Here is a 19,546-nt window from a genome sequence, read left to right on the forward strand (position 1 = left end):
CAGATCCAGATCAGATCTAATCCTGATTTCCCCACGCAAACAATTCCAGTCAGTTCTCATTCCAGTGAGTTTATTTGGTCTATTTAGAGTATCAGCATGGAGGTTCACTCAGCATGCAACAAATATGGACTAAAGACAGCATTTGCACGTTGTTTTGTTGTTTGAAGGTAAACTGGAATTTGGTAGACCGCTCCAGCTGAAAACATGAAAAACAATCTATACTAATGACTGCACATATACAGTCACCTATCTATACGTCTGTCTCCATACACATTTAGTGTAATGTTTAATTAATTATATCCACAAGGTCAATGCATATTAATTACTTATACTGATTACTAAGCTTAATTAAGAAGTTAATTATATGATTTCACACAGTTCATAATGAAATCTTTGAGCGGTGCGTGATGCTGCAGTTTCTTGCTCTCACCTGAGTTCCCAGTCCCAGAAGGATGAGCATGAAGAAGAAAAGCAGCGACCACAGCGGCGAGATTGGAAGCAGAGTGAGGGCTTCTGGGTAGGCCACAAAGGCCAGCCCCGGACCGTGGTCAGCCACCTCTGACACGGGGACATTGAGGTGGTGGGCCATGAAGCCCAGGATGGAGAAAATGACAAAGCCAGCATAAACGCTGGTGGCACAGTTGGTTATACTGATGATGATGCTGTCTCTGTATGTTGAAAGGAACAAAGAACAAAGCCAATTATATGAATACATACCGAACACATTTTAAATGGTTAAAGAAAAACAAATGGGATCAGCTGATCTCGATCTGTCTGCTGAAATATCAGTGTTTAATAAAACCGTAAATTAATATAGAAGATGGCTTCATTAGTCTTAATAGGCCCGATGTATGAGTCACGATAGTGTTCCTAAGCTCATTTACTCTGTTTACACTAATACACTAGTGCTGGTTTTCTGCTCTTTTTTTGACATCTGACTGTTGCCCGGGAAACACCTTTTCATCTTCTCTTCCTCCGACACAGACTCGGACTTTGACCGTGTTCAGATCTAAACAAGGGAATACTGTGTTTCCACACTGCTTTCCTTTCTCACATTTCCTGTTAAGGTTACTGCAGAGGATGTCTTTGATCACTTTGATGCCAGTCCGTTTCCCCACGCATACGGATTCTGTTCGATCCCACTCTATCTGCACTTCTGCATGCGCACCAACTGGTGGTGTTACAGGAGTGCAAAAAGCATCTCCACCAGGGATGGAGCTGCAGAACACAAGCTGATTAAGTTGCCGTGCAGCTGTGTGCACTGATAGCACAACTTCAAGCTTCTGGCAGAGGAACACATTATATCTTTAGCTTCTCTCCTTAGCCCCCTCCACCGACACCCTCACTCCATCAGCATGTGTGGACAAGCTCAGGAGAGTAAATGACATCGTTTTCCCTCCTTATCTCCTTCTCTGTCCTTTTTCCTCCATCTTCACCTTCTCTTTGGCTTCTTGCACGCTCCCCTGGTGTTCAAGCACATGGCAACCAGCCTCCTAATACAAGTCCAAAAGAGCATTTATCTCTGTGCCCACTTACCTCACCTTCTCTTTTTGCGAATGACTATTTTACCCCACTGCTCATAGTTGCTCCTTAGCTCTTGCTCTGACTCATTAGGTCATCTGATGCATAAACTCAAATAAAGTCAGGCTTTTTTCCCAGAGCGAGTTATACTCAGCACAGCACTCACCACAATGACAAAACCAAACCTATATCGTGGTAATGTTTTTATAGGTGTGCTTTTAAGGTGCTGGCAGTTGGATTTTAATCCCATTAGACAAAGCAAAGTCTTTTCCTCAGAATTTCTTCCTTAGTAACTCATCATCGCCTGGCCCTGAATGTGTATTCTTTTTTATTTAAAGCATAGCTTATAATGAGTTTACTCATCATCTTTACCAACCTGAAACAGTTGTTGTGGAACTTGTTATATGAAGCCATGGTAATGAGACCACCCCAGGCACAACCCAAGGAGTAGAAGATCTGTGAGGCGGCATCTCCCCACACCTACACAAACAAACCCACAAACCGTCAGAGGCAGTACAAAGATGGGGGAAAAAAACCCAGTTCAGAAACATTTCTACATCCAGCACATCTCATTTATCTACATGCTAATGGAAGTGCATACCTTTGCATCAAGGACTTTCTGCCACTGTGGAGTCAGGTAGTACTTGATGCCGTTGATGGCTCCATCCAGGGTGATGCCACGGATGAAGAGGATAGTCAGAACAACATAAGGGAATGTGGCTGTGAAGTACACCACCTGAACACACAGATGATCACACAAGCTGATAAAATCATCCTATACACAAGCGCCTTAAAATGCCATCAAGCCAGGGTGTGTGTGTGCATGTGTGTGTGCTCTAGGCTCACCTTTCCAGAGGATTTAACGCCCCTGATGAGACAGAGGAAGACAACAGCCCAGGATATAGCCAGGCATCCCAGGATAGGGAGACGGACCTCTCCAAAGTTCCCAATATCATCAGAGATGTTCAACACATAGTGTCTGATAGACAGACACACAGACAGAGAAGGTTTCAGGTGCTTGAAATACTTTACATTTACACGTCTGACTAAAGTTGTGCAAGAGAAGAAAACTCTGAAAGAGGAAAAAAAGCCCAGCTTTGCACTCTATCAACAGTCTTCAGCACATAGATAATAGAAAACTTTAAGCAGAGCCACAAAAACCTTGTATCTTGTGATCAAACAGATCCATCAATCTGAAATGGTATTATATGTGGTATTGTAATTAGTAATGAACAGGTAGTCTGTACCGACAAGCTGAGCAGTCCCACATTACATAATCATATGTACCCTCTGTCATTAAAATGCCAAGAAAAGCATCAGGGAGTGCAGTTACAGGGCTGCTCCTTCTGCAACACATTTGAATAAGAGGCAGCAGATAATGACAACACTCTGACTTCCACTTTGATGGCCTATATTAATGCTACTAATTATGGATGTTAAGTGATGCGAATGCCACAGGAACTGCTACACTGGCACAAAAATGATGATAAAATTCTAAAGAAGTTGACAGTGAAATGCTACTGAAAGTACCAATGTTTTTGGAGATTTCTGCAAGCACTAGAGATCCTGTACAATAACAATATGTGGAATGGCAGCGGCAGGTGCAGGACAGGTCTACCTCAACTTTAGTAATTAAAATCGTGATATTTCTCTTACACTTTTGCTCCCTGTGCAACAAACTGTGAGGGCAAAAACTGAAGCCAACGCGGAAGTGCCAAAATCTGTAGTTCCTGGAGTGTCAAGTCAGTCACCATAGGATTAAAAGCACATTTCCAGCCTTTCCCCATCATAACTGTATGCTTAGAGCTGGGCGATATGAGATTTTTTCATATCACGATATGTTTTTTTCATTTCAGGCGATAACGATATCTATCACGATATAAGCCAAATAACTATATTTGTAAGATTTAAATGTGCCGTTGCTCACAAGTAAAATGTGAAATAATCAGCAGCTTGTTTTTATTTAAATACTTATTTCCCATAATAAGTTCAACAGGGTAGATGTACTTAACTCATTCACTGCCATTGACGTCTATAGCCGTCAATTGCAGTGAATGAGTCAATGGGTTTAACTCATTCACTGCCAATGGCTGGCAGTGAATGAGTTAAGGAACATGAGACTTTTTCAGATAAATAAAGGCAAATATTGCAAACTACACAAAAGGCAGCCACTAAAGCGTTTAAGTTTCAAAATGGAACAAACAAAACAGACTAAATTGTCAATTCCACTTAGAAACAAAATATTAATTCTAAAAATAAATCTTAGTTTGTTTTACAGAAGAACAGACAAAACTGACTAACTTTTGTCAATATCAAATAAACTGAGAACTAAAAGGAAATTCTCAATCTCTCCTTGTTGTATAGCTGAGCTTTTCAAACAGTTTTAACAGTTACTTTAGTCTGACAAAAGCCGAATGACGAATTAGCGCTTCCAGTCAGAGACTGAGGCTACGTCCACACGTACACGGGTATCTTTGAAAACGGAGATTTTCCGTTTTCGTTTTAAAAAATAATCCCGTCCACACATAAAGGCAGAAATGAAGGAAAACGCTGCTATGAACATGCCAAAGCAGCAGGTGGCGCTAGATTCCTAACCGTGCCGAAATGTTGGCCAATCAGAAGTCTAGAAGCCTCGGTGGGAAAAAGTAAACAAAGCTGGGGCATAGAAGCAGAACAGAGTCGTATGTGTGGAGGGACAGTAACTGTGTGTATATGTAAGCGTTTAAACACTGCAGAGAGTAGAATTAACAGTATTGTAGAAATTCATTTCACCGAAACAATAACGTGGCGCACAGTGTGACGCATGCACCAGTTTATTGTATTTCCAGACTTGCTTTCGGCACAATTTACAGTGCACGCTACTCTGTTTTTTGTCAGACTTGAAATAGCCGAAATACCTTCACACTACGGAACTTCTATGGCTCTTCCGTTCGACAATCTCTCCGGCATTGGAACCATCATCTGTTTTCTCTTCGGTCACGCTCGGTTGATTTTTCTAGTCGGCACACTCATTTCCTCCATTACGCGCTGGCTCCATTACCCGCTGGCTGCTTCCCAAACAAACACACGTGCGGCTTGGCACTTGTGCTGTACGTAACAAGTCACGCGACGTGATGCTGCGGCTGTGATTGTTTCGGCTGTGCGCTACTTAATTTGGATTGGCTGACCTTTTTTTTTTTTTTTTTTCTTGAGGACAAGAGCGGCGAGGTCTATCGCGATAGCTTAATTTCTCTATCGAGTCAAAGTTATATCGCGATACATATCGTTATCGTTCTATCGCCCAGCTCTATGTATGCTGTTTGAGTTTATTTTTTTAATTCATCTTTTTGGGTACCGATGGCTACTGTGACTGATAGTTGTTCTTACACAAGCAGCATCTGCCAGTATAATATATATTATATATAGTACGGTACGGCCTCTAACATAGTAAGAGTCAAAATGCTAAAGTTGAGACAAAATGCAATTTCCAGAAGCCAGCTACTAACCTCATGGTTTATGCACACTCTACAATGCAAACCACCAAATTTCTAGCATTGTCACATCCCTGATAATTGATGCATATACACCACTCTCACTTTTACATAACATAGCAAAGCCTGCACTTAAACAGTAGATGTACCTGGATATCCGCTTAAAGATCTCCTACTTTATGCAGATTTTTGTGACTGTGCTGCACAACAGAGTGCGCAGGGGTATGGTAAACACCCTGCATGTCAGCTGAGATGATGCAGACCCAACACTGTACAGAAACTTCTGCTAGTCCAGTCAAATCTAGTCCAAATATTTGAATACTTTCTGCAAACATGAGGCCTCTTTGAGTCAAACTTATCTGATAGGTCTGAGTCAATTTCGACCTCTGTTAAGAATGATAGGCCTACACAACCAGGTTCTAAGAGGTTACTGGTATAACTCGGCAAAACAAAGTGCATTACAAAACTCAATCATTGCATGAGCAAGCATTCCTGATTTATTTTATATATAGTACTACTTCGCAGAGAAAAACTTTTGGTTTAACTGTATTTTTAGTGTCAGCCTAAGTGCATCATATACTTCCTGTTCTTACTTCCAGTACTCCTCGCTTGGGCTGGTCCTCTTGGTCCGGTTCACTACCTCAGACACCCCAGCTACCAAGCTACTGGTAGCATTTGCCAGGCTAGTGTTCAACTGGTAACTGCTAACGACACCGCTGCAGTCTGGCGTGTTCCACGGGTTGTTGCAGTAAGTCCATGGAAGCAGGTTTGTCATGGACAAGAAAAAGTAGTAGAAGGCAATGCAAATGACCACATTGTAGTATATCCCAATGTAGGTGGACACCACCATCATGCCGTAGCCCACGCCTTAAGGTAGGACAGGATGGAGAGAAAAAGATAACCAGGTAGAGAACATTAGAAACTAAAATGTGAAGTGGATGTAACTACTGCTGCCTAATTAAATTTTCATATGAACAATAAAATCAATATTCACACAAAGACATACACACGCATATACTTACCTTTAAACATGGGGCTGATCTTCCAAACCCCCAAACAGCCCAAGCTGGCAAACTGACCAAAGGAGAGCTCGAGGAAGAAGAGTGGAATGCCACAGAACACAAGCATGATGAAGTATGGCAGCATGAAGGCACCTGGAGGAGAAAATTAACCAGGAAGTCAATTTCTCTGGTCCAGAAAGACTGGGAAGGATACACGAACACATTGATTTAAAGGGACATGTCATATTTGTTTTCAGCTTTATATTTATATTCATGGATTTTGCTAGAGTAGCTTAGTATGAATCCCAGTTTAAATGTGAATCATCTACTGCTGGGCATTGGTGGCCTTATTTCGTCCAATGTCTGGAACAAGCTGTTTTAACTCTGTCAAAGCCAACTGTCTTCTGATTACAGCAGCTGGATGGGCCTTGTGTGCTTACAGTTAGAGCTATTAAGATATATCAGAGAAAATGAAGACAAGCATAACTCGTCCCCTCTGATATAAATGGTGCCCTATTCAGTGTTTTGTTGCTAGCAAACTCTTAAACAGCTAGATGCATGGTCTGTACAAATTACTGTGTTGTTGTGAGAACACTTTTTGTGTTAGTCGTGACAAAAATATCCAAACCTACGAGGCAAACAAAAGTCAGCTGCCTCCTATTCTGTTACCTGACAAAGATAATAACTACCATGGAGCCAGATGAGCATAATTACTGCAGAGATGCCAAGTCCACAGACACCAGCAGACAAAAGAAATCAGGCACATTATATAAGCTGGCAGACGTAGTCTATAAGTATTCTACATAGGTAGGCTCTCCAGCTACAAGCCAGAGAGGCACAATGGACCATATGTTGTCATTAAAAACAGGCTGTGCTATTATACGGTTTAAAATACTTACGTGTAAGCAATGACGTGCAATTTAAAACTTAACCAAATCAAGTCTTACATGAATTGGACCCATGCCATACAGACTTATAACTGAACCTGAAATTATTATTATTTTTTTTTTAAAAAGCAAATGAATTTCATCTGTTATATAACCTCCCTAGAGTGAGCAGAGAGGTCACTAAATGTCTGTTCAGCAGTGCAGCAACTCTCTGGTGGTTCAGACTGGACCAAAAACCAGACGGTCAACTAGAGGGACAATCTGTGCGTGTGCGCACGTGCTAGTATGCTTTCATAAGATACTCCACATGTGAACTATGTTGGTGCAACCAGCTGATACTGTCCAAACCTTTTCACTGCTGATAAAGTGAACGGTCACTGCTGCAGTATCTGCAGCTGTGTGTTGAGCTAATGCATGGCCTCCATATACAAAGTCCTTGCGCAGGAACTCAAGGCTCCTGCATGCATGACACAAATCCAAATATTTGCACTGTAGGCTTATTATCTGCAGCTGGGGTCATGCCAAGGAAATCAAGCACTGAGTGAGGAGAACTGGACCAACACTGCTGCTTTTCACTACACGTTGGTACAATTCTTGCGCATGTTTTCAAAGGAAGATGCAAGGTATTTAAAACACAATTTAGGCTGTTTAATGTTTAATCCACAGCTTTTAGGATGCATCAGAGTAGGGAGCAAAATACTGACAAAAGAGCTTATTTTGCTGTCACGATGTTCTTACGCACTGAATACGGTAGCTTTATTATGAAAGCAGCATAACAGCAGCAGCACCTGGATCTGTTCTATGTGCTCAGACATATTTTGACAGCAATCACAGCCCAACAAACAATAACTGCAAACCTTTATGCCTAAAAAGATGTTTTGCATTGATGTTGAGCACGTAATGTGTGAGCTATTGTGGAAAAAAGACAGCTGCACCGAGTATAGGTCTATGAAATATGTTTGAAACATCCGGCCTGCACAATGATCTGACTTTATATCTCAAACAAATACACACAATAAAAGATCTTGCTAATAATGTTAGCACAAATAAGTAATCATATCTGCTAAATTTCCCTTTTTTTTTTAGATTCTAACCCCAGTTTAACTGTTAAAGACCTATTATTCTTTTCCTTTTTACTGGCACGTATTCAGTGCCGTGGAAAAGTATTTCCCCCTTTCCAGATTTCTCCTTTTTTGTGCATATATGATATATAAAATAAAATGCAGCTTTTAAATTTTGATTTCATTTATTAAGAGGGAAAAAACTATCCAAACTACCTGGCCCTATGTGAAAAAGTAATTACCTTCCCCCCCTTGTTAATCATGAATTAACTGTGATTAATCACATTTGTTTGGAAAGTTAAGTTCAATTTCACGAGCCAAACCAAAGCCTGATAACTGCCAGACCTGAATCAAAAAATCACTTAAACAGAACCTGTCTGACAAAATGAAGCAAGGTAAAAGATATCAAAAAGCAACACATCATCCGAAAGCTAAGAAATATAGTCATTGACATCTTTCAGTCTGGAAAGGGTTACAAAGACATTTCTAAAGATGTGGTACTTCAGGGAGCCACAGTGAGAGCCAATATCCACAAATGGAGAAAACTTTGTGGTGGACCTTCCCAGTAGTGGCAGCCCTACCAAAATTACGGTGAAAGTACACAGATGACTCCTCCAGGAGGTCACAAAAGAACCCAGACCAACATCTATAAAACTGCAGGCCTCACTTGCCTCAGGTAAGGCCAGTGTTCATGATTCAAAAATAAAAAAGTCTCAGCAAAAATGGCATCCATGGGAGATGTCCCAAGAGAAAACTACCCACAGATTAGCTAAAAAAAACAAAACAATTTTTTTTTTTTTTTACTGTTCCCCAAGACTTGTGAGAAAATATTCTGTGGACTGACGAGACAAAAGTTGAAAACTAACCCACCATTTCATATAAAGAACATCATACCAACAGTCATATTTGTTTTCAGCTTTATATTTATATTCATGGATTTTGCTAGAGTAGCTTAGTATGAATCCCGATTTAAATGTGAATCATCTACTGCTGGGCCTATTTCGTCCAATGTCTGGAACAAGCTGCTTTAACTCTGTCAAAGCCAACTGTCTTCTGATTGGATGCCCCTCATAAACAGAAGGTTTGTACAGCAGCTGGATGGGCCTTGTGTGCTTACAGTTAGAGCTGTATGCTGACAATAATAGACAATATTATTATATCCCCTCTATATGAAATCACTCGGAGCCAAAAGTAGAAAAAACAAAACACAAAACTGAAACTGAGTGTTTAGTGAGTCTACTCAAAAGTCTGAGCTGACCTGATTATTGTACCACTCAGTGGTAGTGTGATGGTCTGAAGCTACTTTGCTGCTTCAGGACTTGGATAACTTGCCATAACTGATGGAACAATGCATTTTGCTCTCTACTGAAAATCCTGAAGAGGAATATCCGGCCATCAGTTTGTTCCCTGGAGCTCCTGCACACTTGGGTTATGCAGCAGGACAGTAAACCAAACCACCTCTGAATAATAATACATTTAATAATACATCTTATTTGAAAGCGCCTTTCAAAACACTCAAGGTCGCTGTACACAGTAGAATAAAAGCAACATAAAAGCAAGAAGTTTACAGAATCATAAAAGCATAAGACATAAACAAATAAAATAGGAGAGTGGAAAGGTTATGTGGGATAAGCTATTTTGTACAAGTGGGTTTTGAGTTGGCTAAAAAACCCAAAATGACATGGAGTGGCCAAGTGAAAGTGCGGACTTAAATCCAATACAGATGCTTTGTCATGACCTTAAACAGGTCAATCATGCTCAAAAACCCTGGGACAAAATTTCTCCATGGCGATGTGAAAGACTCATTCCCAGTCATCACCAACGCACAAACACTAGTTCTTAGGTTTGGGGGTAATTACATTTTCACACAGTACCAGACAGGTTTGGAAAGTTTTTTTCCCCTTAATAAATAAAATCATCAATCCAAAAAAGGATTTTGTATTTACCCGGATTTACTCTGTCTAATATTTAAAAGCGTTTGATCATCTGAAACATGTAAGAGTGGCTAATTTGCAAAACAAATTGGAACTCAAACACTTTTTCTTGGAACTGTATATCCGATTACAGCGTTGGATTGTCATTTTAAACAACACTTAAACAACGCTTCGAACAACGATGTAAAAGTAGTTTCCGTGAGTCAGAACAGAAGGCTTTGCAACCAATTAGAAGAAAATAGGTTTAACCTCCTGAGACCCGAACTCTTTCATGGCATGTATTTTTAATTTCTGTTTGCTATTTGGGCTGATTGGGACCTGTTGAATATAAAAAAAAAAAGAATTACGTGATTTTTCTGATTTTTGTTTCTGAGAAAAATGAGATCCACATATAAGGACATTCGCTTTAAATTTCGATAGGACAGTGGCAGTATAACGGCCTCATAAGTGGATAGCAGGCCCTTGTAGAGCAAAATTTAGTATGTTGGTCTAGACAACCCAAAGTGTGATGTCCACATACAGTATGTGGACGCCAGGTCCTAGGAAGTTAAAGGAAGGGGGGTCTTAAAGGGAGAGGAGCCATCTTGTTTCAAACAGAGGATTTTTCAGCAGCTGATAAATTCTTAGTATCTTACTACACTAGGGTTACAACCCAAAATACAAGTTTGAAAACACCCAGTAGTTGCCATGATAGGAAACATATCTATTGAATCCACCAAGAATAAAACACTGTCTAACATCATCTGATTAAATAACAGTGGTATTGCCTCTGAGCGACTGAATTATTTCTAAGTTGACACACACCTGATCATATATACAGTGTAGAGAATATAATGGCAAAGTACAATCTCAATACAACAAAAAAACCAGAAAAAGAACCCTGAGAAAACCCGAACTTTCTCAGTAGACTGTGTCCATCTGCATGCCTATATTATGCACAGGAACCCCCTTTTAACAGAAAGAAATCTCATTCTACTTTTGAATATCCTCTGAACCACAAGTAACTCAGCAGTCGGAGAGCAAACTCCTTCGTTAGGATAACATGGTACTATGGAGGTCTTTAAATATGATATCATTATTCCAGTACTTGTATGTGAGGAGGAGGATTTTAACTTCGAGCCTGTAATAACAGGGAGCCAATGAGGAGCCAATATAGGAGAAATACACTCCCTCTAAAGATATTAACAGCTCATCATAAGTTTATAAAAGTCGATAAACAGAACAATAGTACATAACTGATATGGAAATATTACACCTGCTAGGAAGGTATGAGAGGGAAGCAAGTCTAAAGGTTCACAAGTCTATTTTCTTTTGTTTTAGTTAGAATTCATTCTTAAATTATATATGATATATACATAGTAAGCTTCTTTTCAGCTTCACAGTTTCATTCTAGTATTCCAGTGCAGTAATTTGTCATTTAAATGTACAAAAATAAATAAATAAATGAATGAATGCAGCCTGTAAACGATTGCCACTCGTTTACATATCTGGACCTCATTAATAGAACAATTATAATAAATGCGGCTTCTGATGTTTCATAAAAATCAGTGTCTGTATCATATTATGAACATGGGTACACTGTAGTTTAGTTTGTCAATGCAAAGATAATGGGCTCAGGTCGTCATTGTGATGCTTACCTCCTCCATTTCTGTAGCAGAGGTATGGAAACCTCCAGACATTGCCCAGGCCCACAGCATAGCCCACACTGGTGAGGACAAACTCAATCTGGTTTCCCCAGTTCCCTCTCCGGGAGTTTTCATCCTTCTTCACTGGCTCTCCTGGAACTGCTCCGTTCTACAACAAAGACACACAGAGAGATAGAGGTGACTTCAGGTGACACAGAAGCGAGTGTGTTCCTGAGATAGTGCTGCTGCAGCAGGTCCGGCAAGTGCACCAGGCAAATGAAAAATCAAAAGGGGAAAAAAACCCATCTCATTTAGAAGCATGAATGGGAAATGGATGCTATGACAGAGAGAAGAATCCTGAGAGCCTCTTTTTTCTACTTTTTTAAAACTTATTTGGCCATCGGATTCAAATGGATTGAAAGGATTGTTAGCAATCATCTTGGAGTGCATGAGTTTAATTATTCACTGCTTGCACTCCCGCTCTGTAAGCTACTATCTCGTCTACTGCAAAGTTTAACATAAACATAAGGTGGGTGCGCTGGAGCAAACAGGATGAGAAGTGAAATCAGTGCCTTAAGAACAGCCGATAAGCTTTCGGTCATGTCGTCCTGATTTGCAGCTTCTCCTCTTCCTCCACTCCCTCCCTGCATCCCTCCATCTGCTGGCATCAGATGGTCGTTCTCCCCTGACCTCTTCTATAACCTCAGCTGTGTCTGGCTGTGTGTCTGTCTGTGGGTGCACAGCAAGGTACTTGTGCTCTTTCAGTGTAATAAATGCTGCTAATTTAGGATGTACTTTATTTTAGTGAAATTTGAGCACTGCCAGAGATGCATTCCTTCACCTGCCTCGCTACGATCTACGAAGTCTTGGGGTTTTACATAGATTTGCCTTCATTCTGGTAATTCAGTTAGACCAGTGGTTCTTAACCTGGGTTCGATCGAACCCTAGGGGTTCGGTGAGTCGGTCTCAGGGGTTCGGCAGAGCCTCCGCCATGACATGCATGGCTCATTTTGTGCATCAGTAAAAAACATATCTATGTCTTGAATTTGAAAAAAATCCTATTTTATTTTTCACTAAAGAGGGGTTCAGTGAATACGCATATGAAACTGGTGAGGTTCGGTAACTCCAACAAGGTTAAGAACCACTGAGTTAGACAAAGGCTTGGTCAGTACAACAACACAAAACTATTAAAAAATTTTGCTAAGTTTTCAAGAGGTAAAATTTCTGTATTTATGTATGGTTCTGCTGGAGGTTTCCTTCTGTTAAAAGGGAGATTTTCCTTCCCGCTGCTGCCAAGGGCTTGCTCACAGTGAGTCGTCTGATCTTTGCTCTGTATTATTGTAGAGGGATTTGGTACTGTATATATATATGAATACAATTTTTTGAGAGATTTGTATGAGATTCATAATGTGAAATAAGTGGAAACTTTCTTTTTGATATTGACCTGACAAAGCATCATTTTCATACATTTAAGTTTTTTACCTTTGTGTTAAAAGCAAGATGGTTGGATGGACTATTACATTAGGATTTACTTTGCCAGTTTTTTATGAATTTTCCTTGTTTTAAGATGCTTTTATACAGCAGTCTGGTTCTGGCCAATATAAATATATGTCTTATAAGCTCTTGCAGTCTGCTGTATGAATGACACCATTCATTCATCTGGGCTCCCTGTGTTATCTATGTGCGGCAGAGGCTGCTCTCTGAGACTCGTTGCATGAATACCCTGGTATTTTCAATGCGATTGGCTTTGAATCTGACGAAAATGAGGAATACTGGTCATAAAAACACACCCCCTCAGTGCAGCAGCAAACTGGTAATTCTTCTGCAATGCCATAAAAGTTTAAAAATATATATTTTTATTTCTTAGATTTGCATGTTTGGTTTTAACATTACAAAAATATTTCAGGACACGATGTTCTGGAGAGAAAACTGTGCACAGACAAAGAACCACGAGCCTCACACTTCATGCTTCCAGAATATGGCGAGACATCTTGTTCATAAACAGAAAATTACAAATAGAATTTTTTTAAAGTCAGAAACAAAACAGCAACAACCGCACAAAACAAACAAACAGCTGTGCTATTTTCCCCAAAGCCCTGTAGTTTGTCTTTGAGTCTAGCTGTGCTTGCATGTTAGAAGAGCAAAACAAAGATCCTTTTTTTCCCCTAGCATCCTTGACCTTTCGTCGTGCTAGGCTAAAGGCTGCAGGTGGGACACACAGGAAGATCAGCAAACACAAGTGTCGTGGACAAGGAGCTGTTCGCAGTGAAAACCACGGCCACAGCGGCGTGCAAGTGGAAACCATCAGCGGTGGGCCTGCCAGCGCAGCGTGTCGCACATTATGACATCTCCGTCTGGAGTTGACTTTGGAAGGAAAAGAAACATGCGAGACAGCTGCGTGTTCTTGCTGTGCCTCTTGTACGTCTTTCCCTATTAGAAACCAGGTGTGGGCCTTTAGAAGATACACACAGGCACATGCACACGAACACAGGTTGACACACGCTGTGTGTCCGAGACCAGACAAACATGAGCAAGAGACAAAACACTAGGAATAGTACTGACCCCTAAATCTTAGGTGTCAGCTCTTCAAAAGTTCAACCTGATGTTTTAAGACAGGCACGCACGCACGCACGCACGCGCGCACACACACACACGCACACGCACGCACGCACCTCTCTCACAGTGAATTTGAAGTTGAAAACAAGCAGTGGACATGAATCTTTTGAAAAACAGACACTGTGTCAGTGCAAAGTTCATACATTTAAAATGCAAAAATCATTATGTACTGTGAAAAACCTGATTATTCTTGTAGCAATAAAATACATTGGAATGAATTGGTATCCAATTAGGTCAGACCTTTTCTGGGAAACACACTTATTTGGTCACAGTCAGATGAGAAACCTGATACTGCTCTAACGTATGCCATATGCAAACGGACAGCCAGCAGTAGCTTAGCTTGGCTAACTTGCTGTAAACAGGAGAGACTGGGCGCATAAAAACAACATGCTTGGGATTAAATTTCAGAGTATTTGCAGCTATCTGAAACATGCAACCAGACCTGACTGGTTGCTTAGTAACACAACAGTATCATCAAGACAAGATTAAAGGTCACACCTAAAATCACTCTGAAGAAAAAGCAGGCAACTATTTAATCACAGGGAATAGTCCTCATCGATCAGACAGCAGGATAATTATGAGGCACCATCTTTCTTTTGCATCATGAGAAACTATTTTTCATGCAGCAGTCTCCATCCATCCAAGTCCACCAATTCATATAAAAGTTGTGGGAGCATTTATAGTTTTAACTGGGCAACTTGAACTTTTATATAGTGTACCTTTATCATTTTGAATATAAAACCCTCCCAAAAGTAACATTAAATGTCAGATGTCACCATCTTAAACTCTCAAAAGCTAAATTAACCATTTGAGAGCACTTAACATGTAGATGTTTAGAGGTTGGGCTTTAATAGCATACATTTTCCAGACTCGTTTGCTCATTTAGATGCAGTAAAGCCTCCTTCATCTGCTTTGTTGGGTCCTGTGGCTTGCTGGATTTGTCCAGAAATGGATGCCCAGCAGCAGCAATTGTTGGATTAACACTATGTGGAAAACACAACATTTGTTTGAAGATGTGGACGAGCAGACTGAGATACGTCACTTTAAAAGTGCTTTATCAGAAAACGTATAAGGCAAATGTATAGTGTTTGGAGATCATTGTTGGGCTTACTGAAGCTGACTTTAGGCTCATCTGTAGTAAAAAACAAAAGGTTTAACTACTTTATATACACACACATCTGTTTGCACTGCGCAAAAGCAACACTTTGTGTTTTTCATGACCCCCCTTGCTTCCTTGACTGACCCCAATATCTGTATCTTTCCATCCAGGTGTTGTAGCCTTCGGTCACTCAGTCAGATGCACAGATTCCGCTCTCTATTTCCCTCCACCCTTCCATGTCCCCATCATGCGCTTCCCTAGAACCATCTGGGCTTTATGTAAGACCCACGCGTGCCCTCTCCCCGTGGCTCTCCTTCTGTTTCGCTTTAAAATTCTCTCTCTTTCCAGGGTCTCTTTCGAGTGACGGTGACTTCACTGAGACTCATGACTGTATCATCTCAGTTGCTGCTTCGGTACTCCAAACTGCTCATAAAGACTTAAAATGAGAACCACTAAATTTTGTTCAGCTTAAATCAGTTCTTAAATCGTGTCACATTATGCTTCATATAATGAGTGCATTTCCTGACCAGGGTCACAAAGAGCGTGCTGTACCAGAAACCTCCTTGTGACTTTACTTTGGTTGAAAGCAGATTACTGTCGTCGCCCGCGCTGTATGTTGAAGACGCCGACTTGTCTGCAAACATTTGCCATTTACCCTCCGAGCCCTTGCTAAACTTCAAAAAGCGTGATGCAAACCAGAAATTGCCTTCAAAGAAAAGATAGTTGGCAACTTTTACTTTGAAAGTAAATAATTTCCATTTCTGTTTTCCAATGTACATTTTGAATTTTCACTTGGAAGCTTGCGAGCATCTGCAGACAAGTTATCATTTCCCATACAAACCACAGTTTGTAGTCAAACCAGTCACAGGGACGTTTTTGGTGCAGCACCTTCTGTGTAACTAATTTCACACTAGAGACTTCAAGTAATCTCCAGCAACCACTTGTCAACCGGTCTGGAAATATGCTTTTTTCTTAGTGACTGGTTGTTTGTCAGGCGCTCACTGACCTGATGTAGGCCTCCCTGAACATGGCTTTCACAATCGATTTCACAGCAACCAACAGCAAGCATTCACAACTGGTTGGGGAATACACATTTTCTATTGCAACTAGTGGTCAGTTGGTCACCAGCTGGGCTTTAAGCCTGTGTGACTGAGGCCCATTACTATCATTATGTCAAACAAAGAAGACAGGAAGTAGATCTGACTAAGAAACCAAGGGACGGTGAACGCTCATAGGCTAGTTACTTGTCAGCTACAAAGAAAAGCATAGCTGATTTATCCTCCTATTTGACTCTAATGTGGAACCAAAATTTACAACATCAGCATTGTGTTGTATTTATTAAGACATTAAACTATTGAGGGAACTGCAGAGTCCCATAGACTTCTGTACAACCTCATGTTATGTTTAAACCAGAGGTGTCTAAGACATTTCCATAATAGCTTCATTTTTACAGCCTTTGTTGTTAAAAAACAGAGACTACAAGAATAACAAATTATTATTCAGCCTCATTGAGGAAACTGACTCGTGGAGTTCAAAATATCTTAATGGAGTTTTATAGCAATAGTTTAATGAAACATAGACATACAAAAACATTATTTACATTAAAAAAAAAAAAAAAGTAATCTACCCTTAAATATAAAAACTACCAAAAAAAGATGGCAACCAAACAGAAACTAAAATACAAAAATATATTTAAAAATGACTTTGAACCATTGACACACTGAACCTGTTAGACACATTCAGTAAAATATCAAATGACATCATTTGTGGCTGCACAACACAAGTTGCATCACTATCATTTTACTAAATGGTTTACTAAACAAGGTGACAGGAAGTGTGATTAGCTGAATGCTCTGCACCAGCACCAAATAAACAGAATAGATGGAGCTGGGGCAGGTTTGTACTTTTGCTTTCACAAGCTGAAATCCAGTATTGATTCAGCTTGTGTCTGATTCATTTCTGATTAGCCAGTGTTTAATTACATTCAGAGCCTGCTGCATATGGGCACTTAGCAGTAACAATACATCGATACTCGCAATATTACCATTAGTTACCTATTCTGCAAAAGTAATCTCACCAGTGGGACTCCAACATTTTGTCAAACTGCAGCTGACAAAATAAGACCATCTAACTCTTCTCTCCCAGAAGCTTAACTTGAAAAGACTGTCAGCTCAGTGCCTGAAATGTAAATGAAACGAGAACTGCTGATCTGCATTGTGCAGGCTTAGAATGGAAAGTGACATAAGGTGGAATCAGTGCGATTTACACAAACATGCGTAACTCTAAAGGCTTGCAGGTGTTCTGTGAAGAGAATAACTGCTCTCCAGTAGGACGGATGTATAGCCCTTCAAAAACTCACTAAGATGTTTTTCACAGCATGTCACATGTCTGCTGCAGGTAATGCTTTATCAAAAAAACAGAACAAAAAAAACATAGACGTGTAAATAAATGAAAAGCATGTTAGGATGTATCACATTCAACATCAGTGTCAAGTATCACCGCCTGCTCGTTTTGGAAACCCGTCATAAATATTAAATAAATGTAATAGACCTTATTGGTTTGTGTTCTCGCTGCAAAAGTAATTCAGTTTTATCCCGCCGCTGCACCTCTCCCCTCATGTGTTTCCTCTTGAAGTTGCTGTTGCTCATCCTCCCTCCTCTCACAGCCCACAGAGAGCACTTCAGCTTTGTGGACTATACACAATATCACACACACACATGCGTTTAAATGCACACACTGGGTCAATTTGACAGACAGCAGCACAAACCTTCAAACCGACATCTCCTGACAGCTGCAGCCATGTTTGTAAGAGATACTGTCCACTGGAGTGTGGCAAGAACAACAAAATTCCTTACAGCTTATGGAAACGCACATGCACGCGCACACGCACACAAAATTTACTTTGGCTTCTACAACCACAAATGTGGTTAGGACACTATGTTCTTAGAGCACAGTGTACTGGCGCTTCTCTTATTTTGAAAATTCCCTGTACTACTTCCATCTCTCTCACACACTTCAATAGTCACGGGGAGCACAGTGCTGGGCTCTGCAAAGACTTGATAATCTCTCCTAACAGAATGTGATTTGTTAATATCGTGCAACTGCTTACTGTGCGTGTCATTTCCTATCTGAAAGAAATGTATTTTTGAGACGTCTCCTGTAGAGCGATGGCATTTTACCGACAGTTCAGCGGTCTCACATGGGAAGCTGGTTCTCCATGCACATCTGCAAGTTCCATCCAGTGAAAGTTTAAATGGCTTCTTTAAGCAAATAGTTACATCCATGTTCATTTTAGAGACACCATCAGTTGTGTGATATGTATATTCAAGGACAGAAGTGGTTTAGTAAGAAAAACAATTCAACTAAATAGGATTTGATAATAATTTTTGTATGCCATAAACTGGAATCATCCTGCTAATAATTCATATGTGTATGACATGTAACAGCACTGTGGGGCGACTGTACCAAAGGTTTCCACAGTAAATGCAAAGCTCTTTACAGATGCCGTAATGTAGGTGAGTAACAACAGCTGTTAATTTCACACAGGCACTGATTAATCTGCCTTTTTGCACGTGGGGATGAGTTTACAATGTTTGTCCTGTTGCCTAATAACACTTGTAGTTTTGGGTGTGACCTGAATAAAAAACAGCCACAAATCGAGATTCATTTGTAACATAAAATGTCTTTTAAACGCTCATAGACGCTCGGGTTACTTATGTGTGATTGTAGATGTTGTGACCGGAATCTCTGTTTTCCTCTTATAAATCCAGATGTTACTATTCGTGGTTGTAGTTGTGCTCTGCAAATCATCCTCCAGCGCTTGAAAACACTACATGGGAGGGGAACTTTATGTTACAGTGTTAGAGCCCTACAGAAAGCACACATTCGTTGTGGTTACGCATGAAGGCATTAGGGGTGGGGGAAAAAAATCGATACTGTGTAGTATCGTGATATTTTGTTTGCTAATAATGTATCGATACAGGGACAGCAGAAATTGATATTTTGTTACAAAAAAAGTTTTTGTGGACTGGAACTCTGACTTCAGAGCATGTTGATCAGCTCCTTTTTGTGAGCAAGAATCCTGACATTCCTTCACTGTCCAAATGTGTTTAACTTGTTTTTTGGCAGCAATAAACATGACAGTTTACTTCTTTTAATTTAAGACATGTTTTATTTTAATTAAGTTTAAAACTTTTATTTAATGTAAAATTATATTTTGTTTTAATTTACTTTCAAATTCTTCAGTTGCTGAATGGGCTGCATAGTTATCATAAATTGCATAGTTCAGAATAGCTATAATTGTACCAGATGGTTGCATTCAGTTAAGTTGGA

The 19,546-nt window shown here is 40.1% G+C and overlaps 1 protein-coding gene across 2 annotated transcripts in view; it reads right to left on the bottom strand.

Annotated features, from left to right (window-relative positions):
• slc6a9 (solute carrier family 6 member 9) overlaps positions 1–19,546 on the bottom strand; it is an 80,002-nt gene that overhangs the window by 10,853 nt on the left and 49,603 nt on the right. For both annotated transcript variants that reach the window (XM_085253308.1, XM_085253307.1), the window contains 7 exons: positions 11,512–11,668; positions 6,014–6,145; positions 5,585–5,858; positions 2,368–2,500; positions 2,123–2,257; positions 1,898–2,001; positions 431–668 (listed from right to left, as the gene is read on the bottom strand). In XM_085253308.1, the coding sequence (XP_085109434.1) occupies positions 431–668; positions 1,898–2,001; positions 2,123–2,257; positions 2,368–2,500; positions 5,585–5,858; positions 6,014–6,145; positions 11,512–11,668 (1,173 nt within the window). The remainder of the gene's footprint in view (positions 1–430; positions 669–1,897; positions 2,002–2,122; positions 2,258–2,367; positions 2,501–5,584; positions 5,859–6,013; positions 6,146–11,511; positions 11,669–19,546) is intronic.

The sequence above is a fragment of the Mchenga conophoros genome, linkage group LG18, assembly GCF_057382185.1.
Source record: "Mchenga conophoros isolate Kocher_MC1m ecotype Shallow Benthic linkage group LG18, M_conophoros_male_GT1.1, whole genome shotgun sequence".
NCBI lineage: Eukaryota > Metazoa > Chordata > Actinopteri > Cichliformes > Cichlidae > Mchenga > Mchenga conophoros.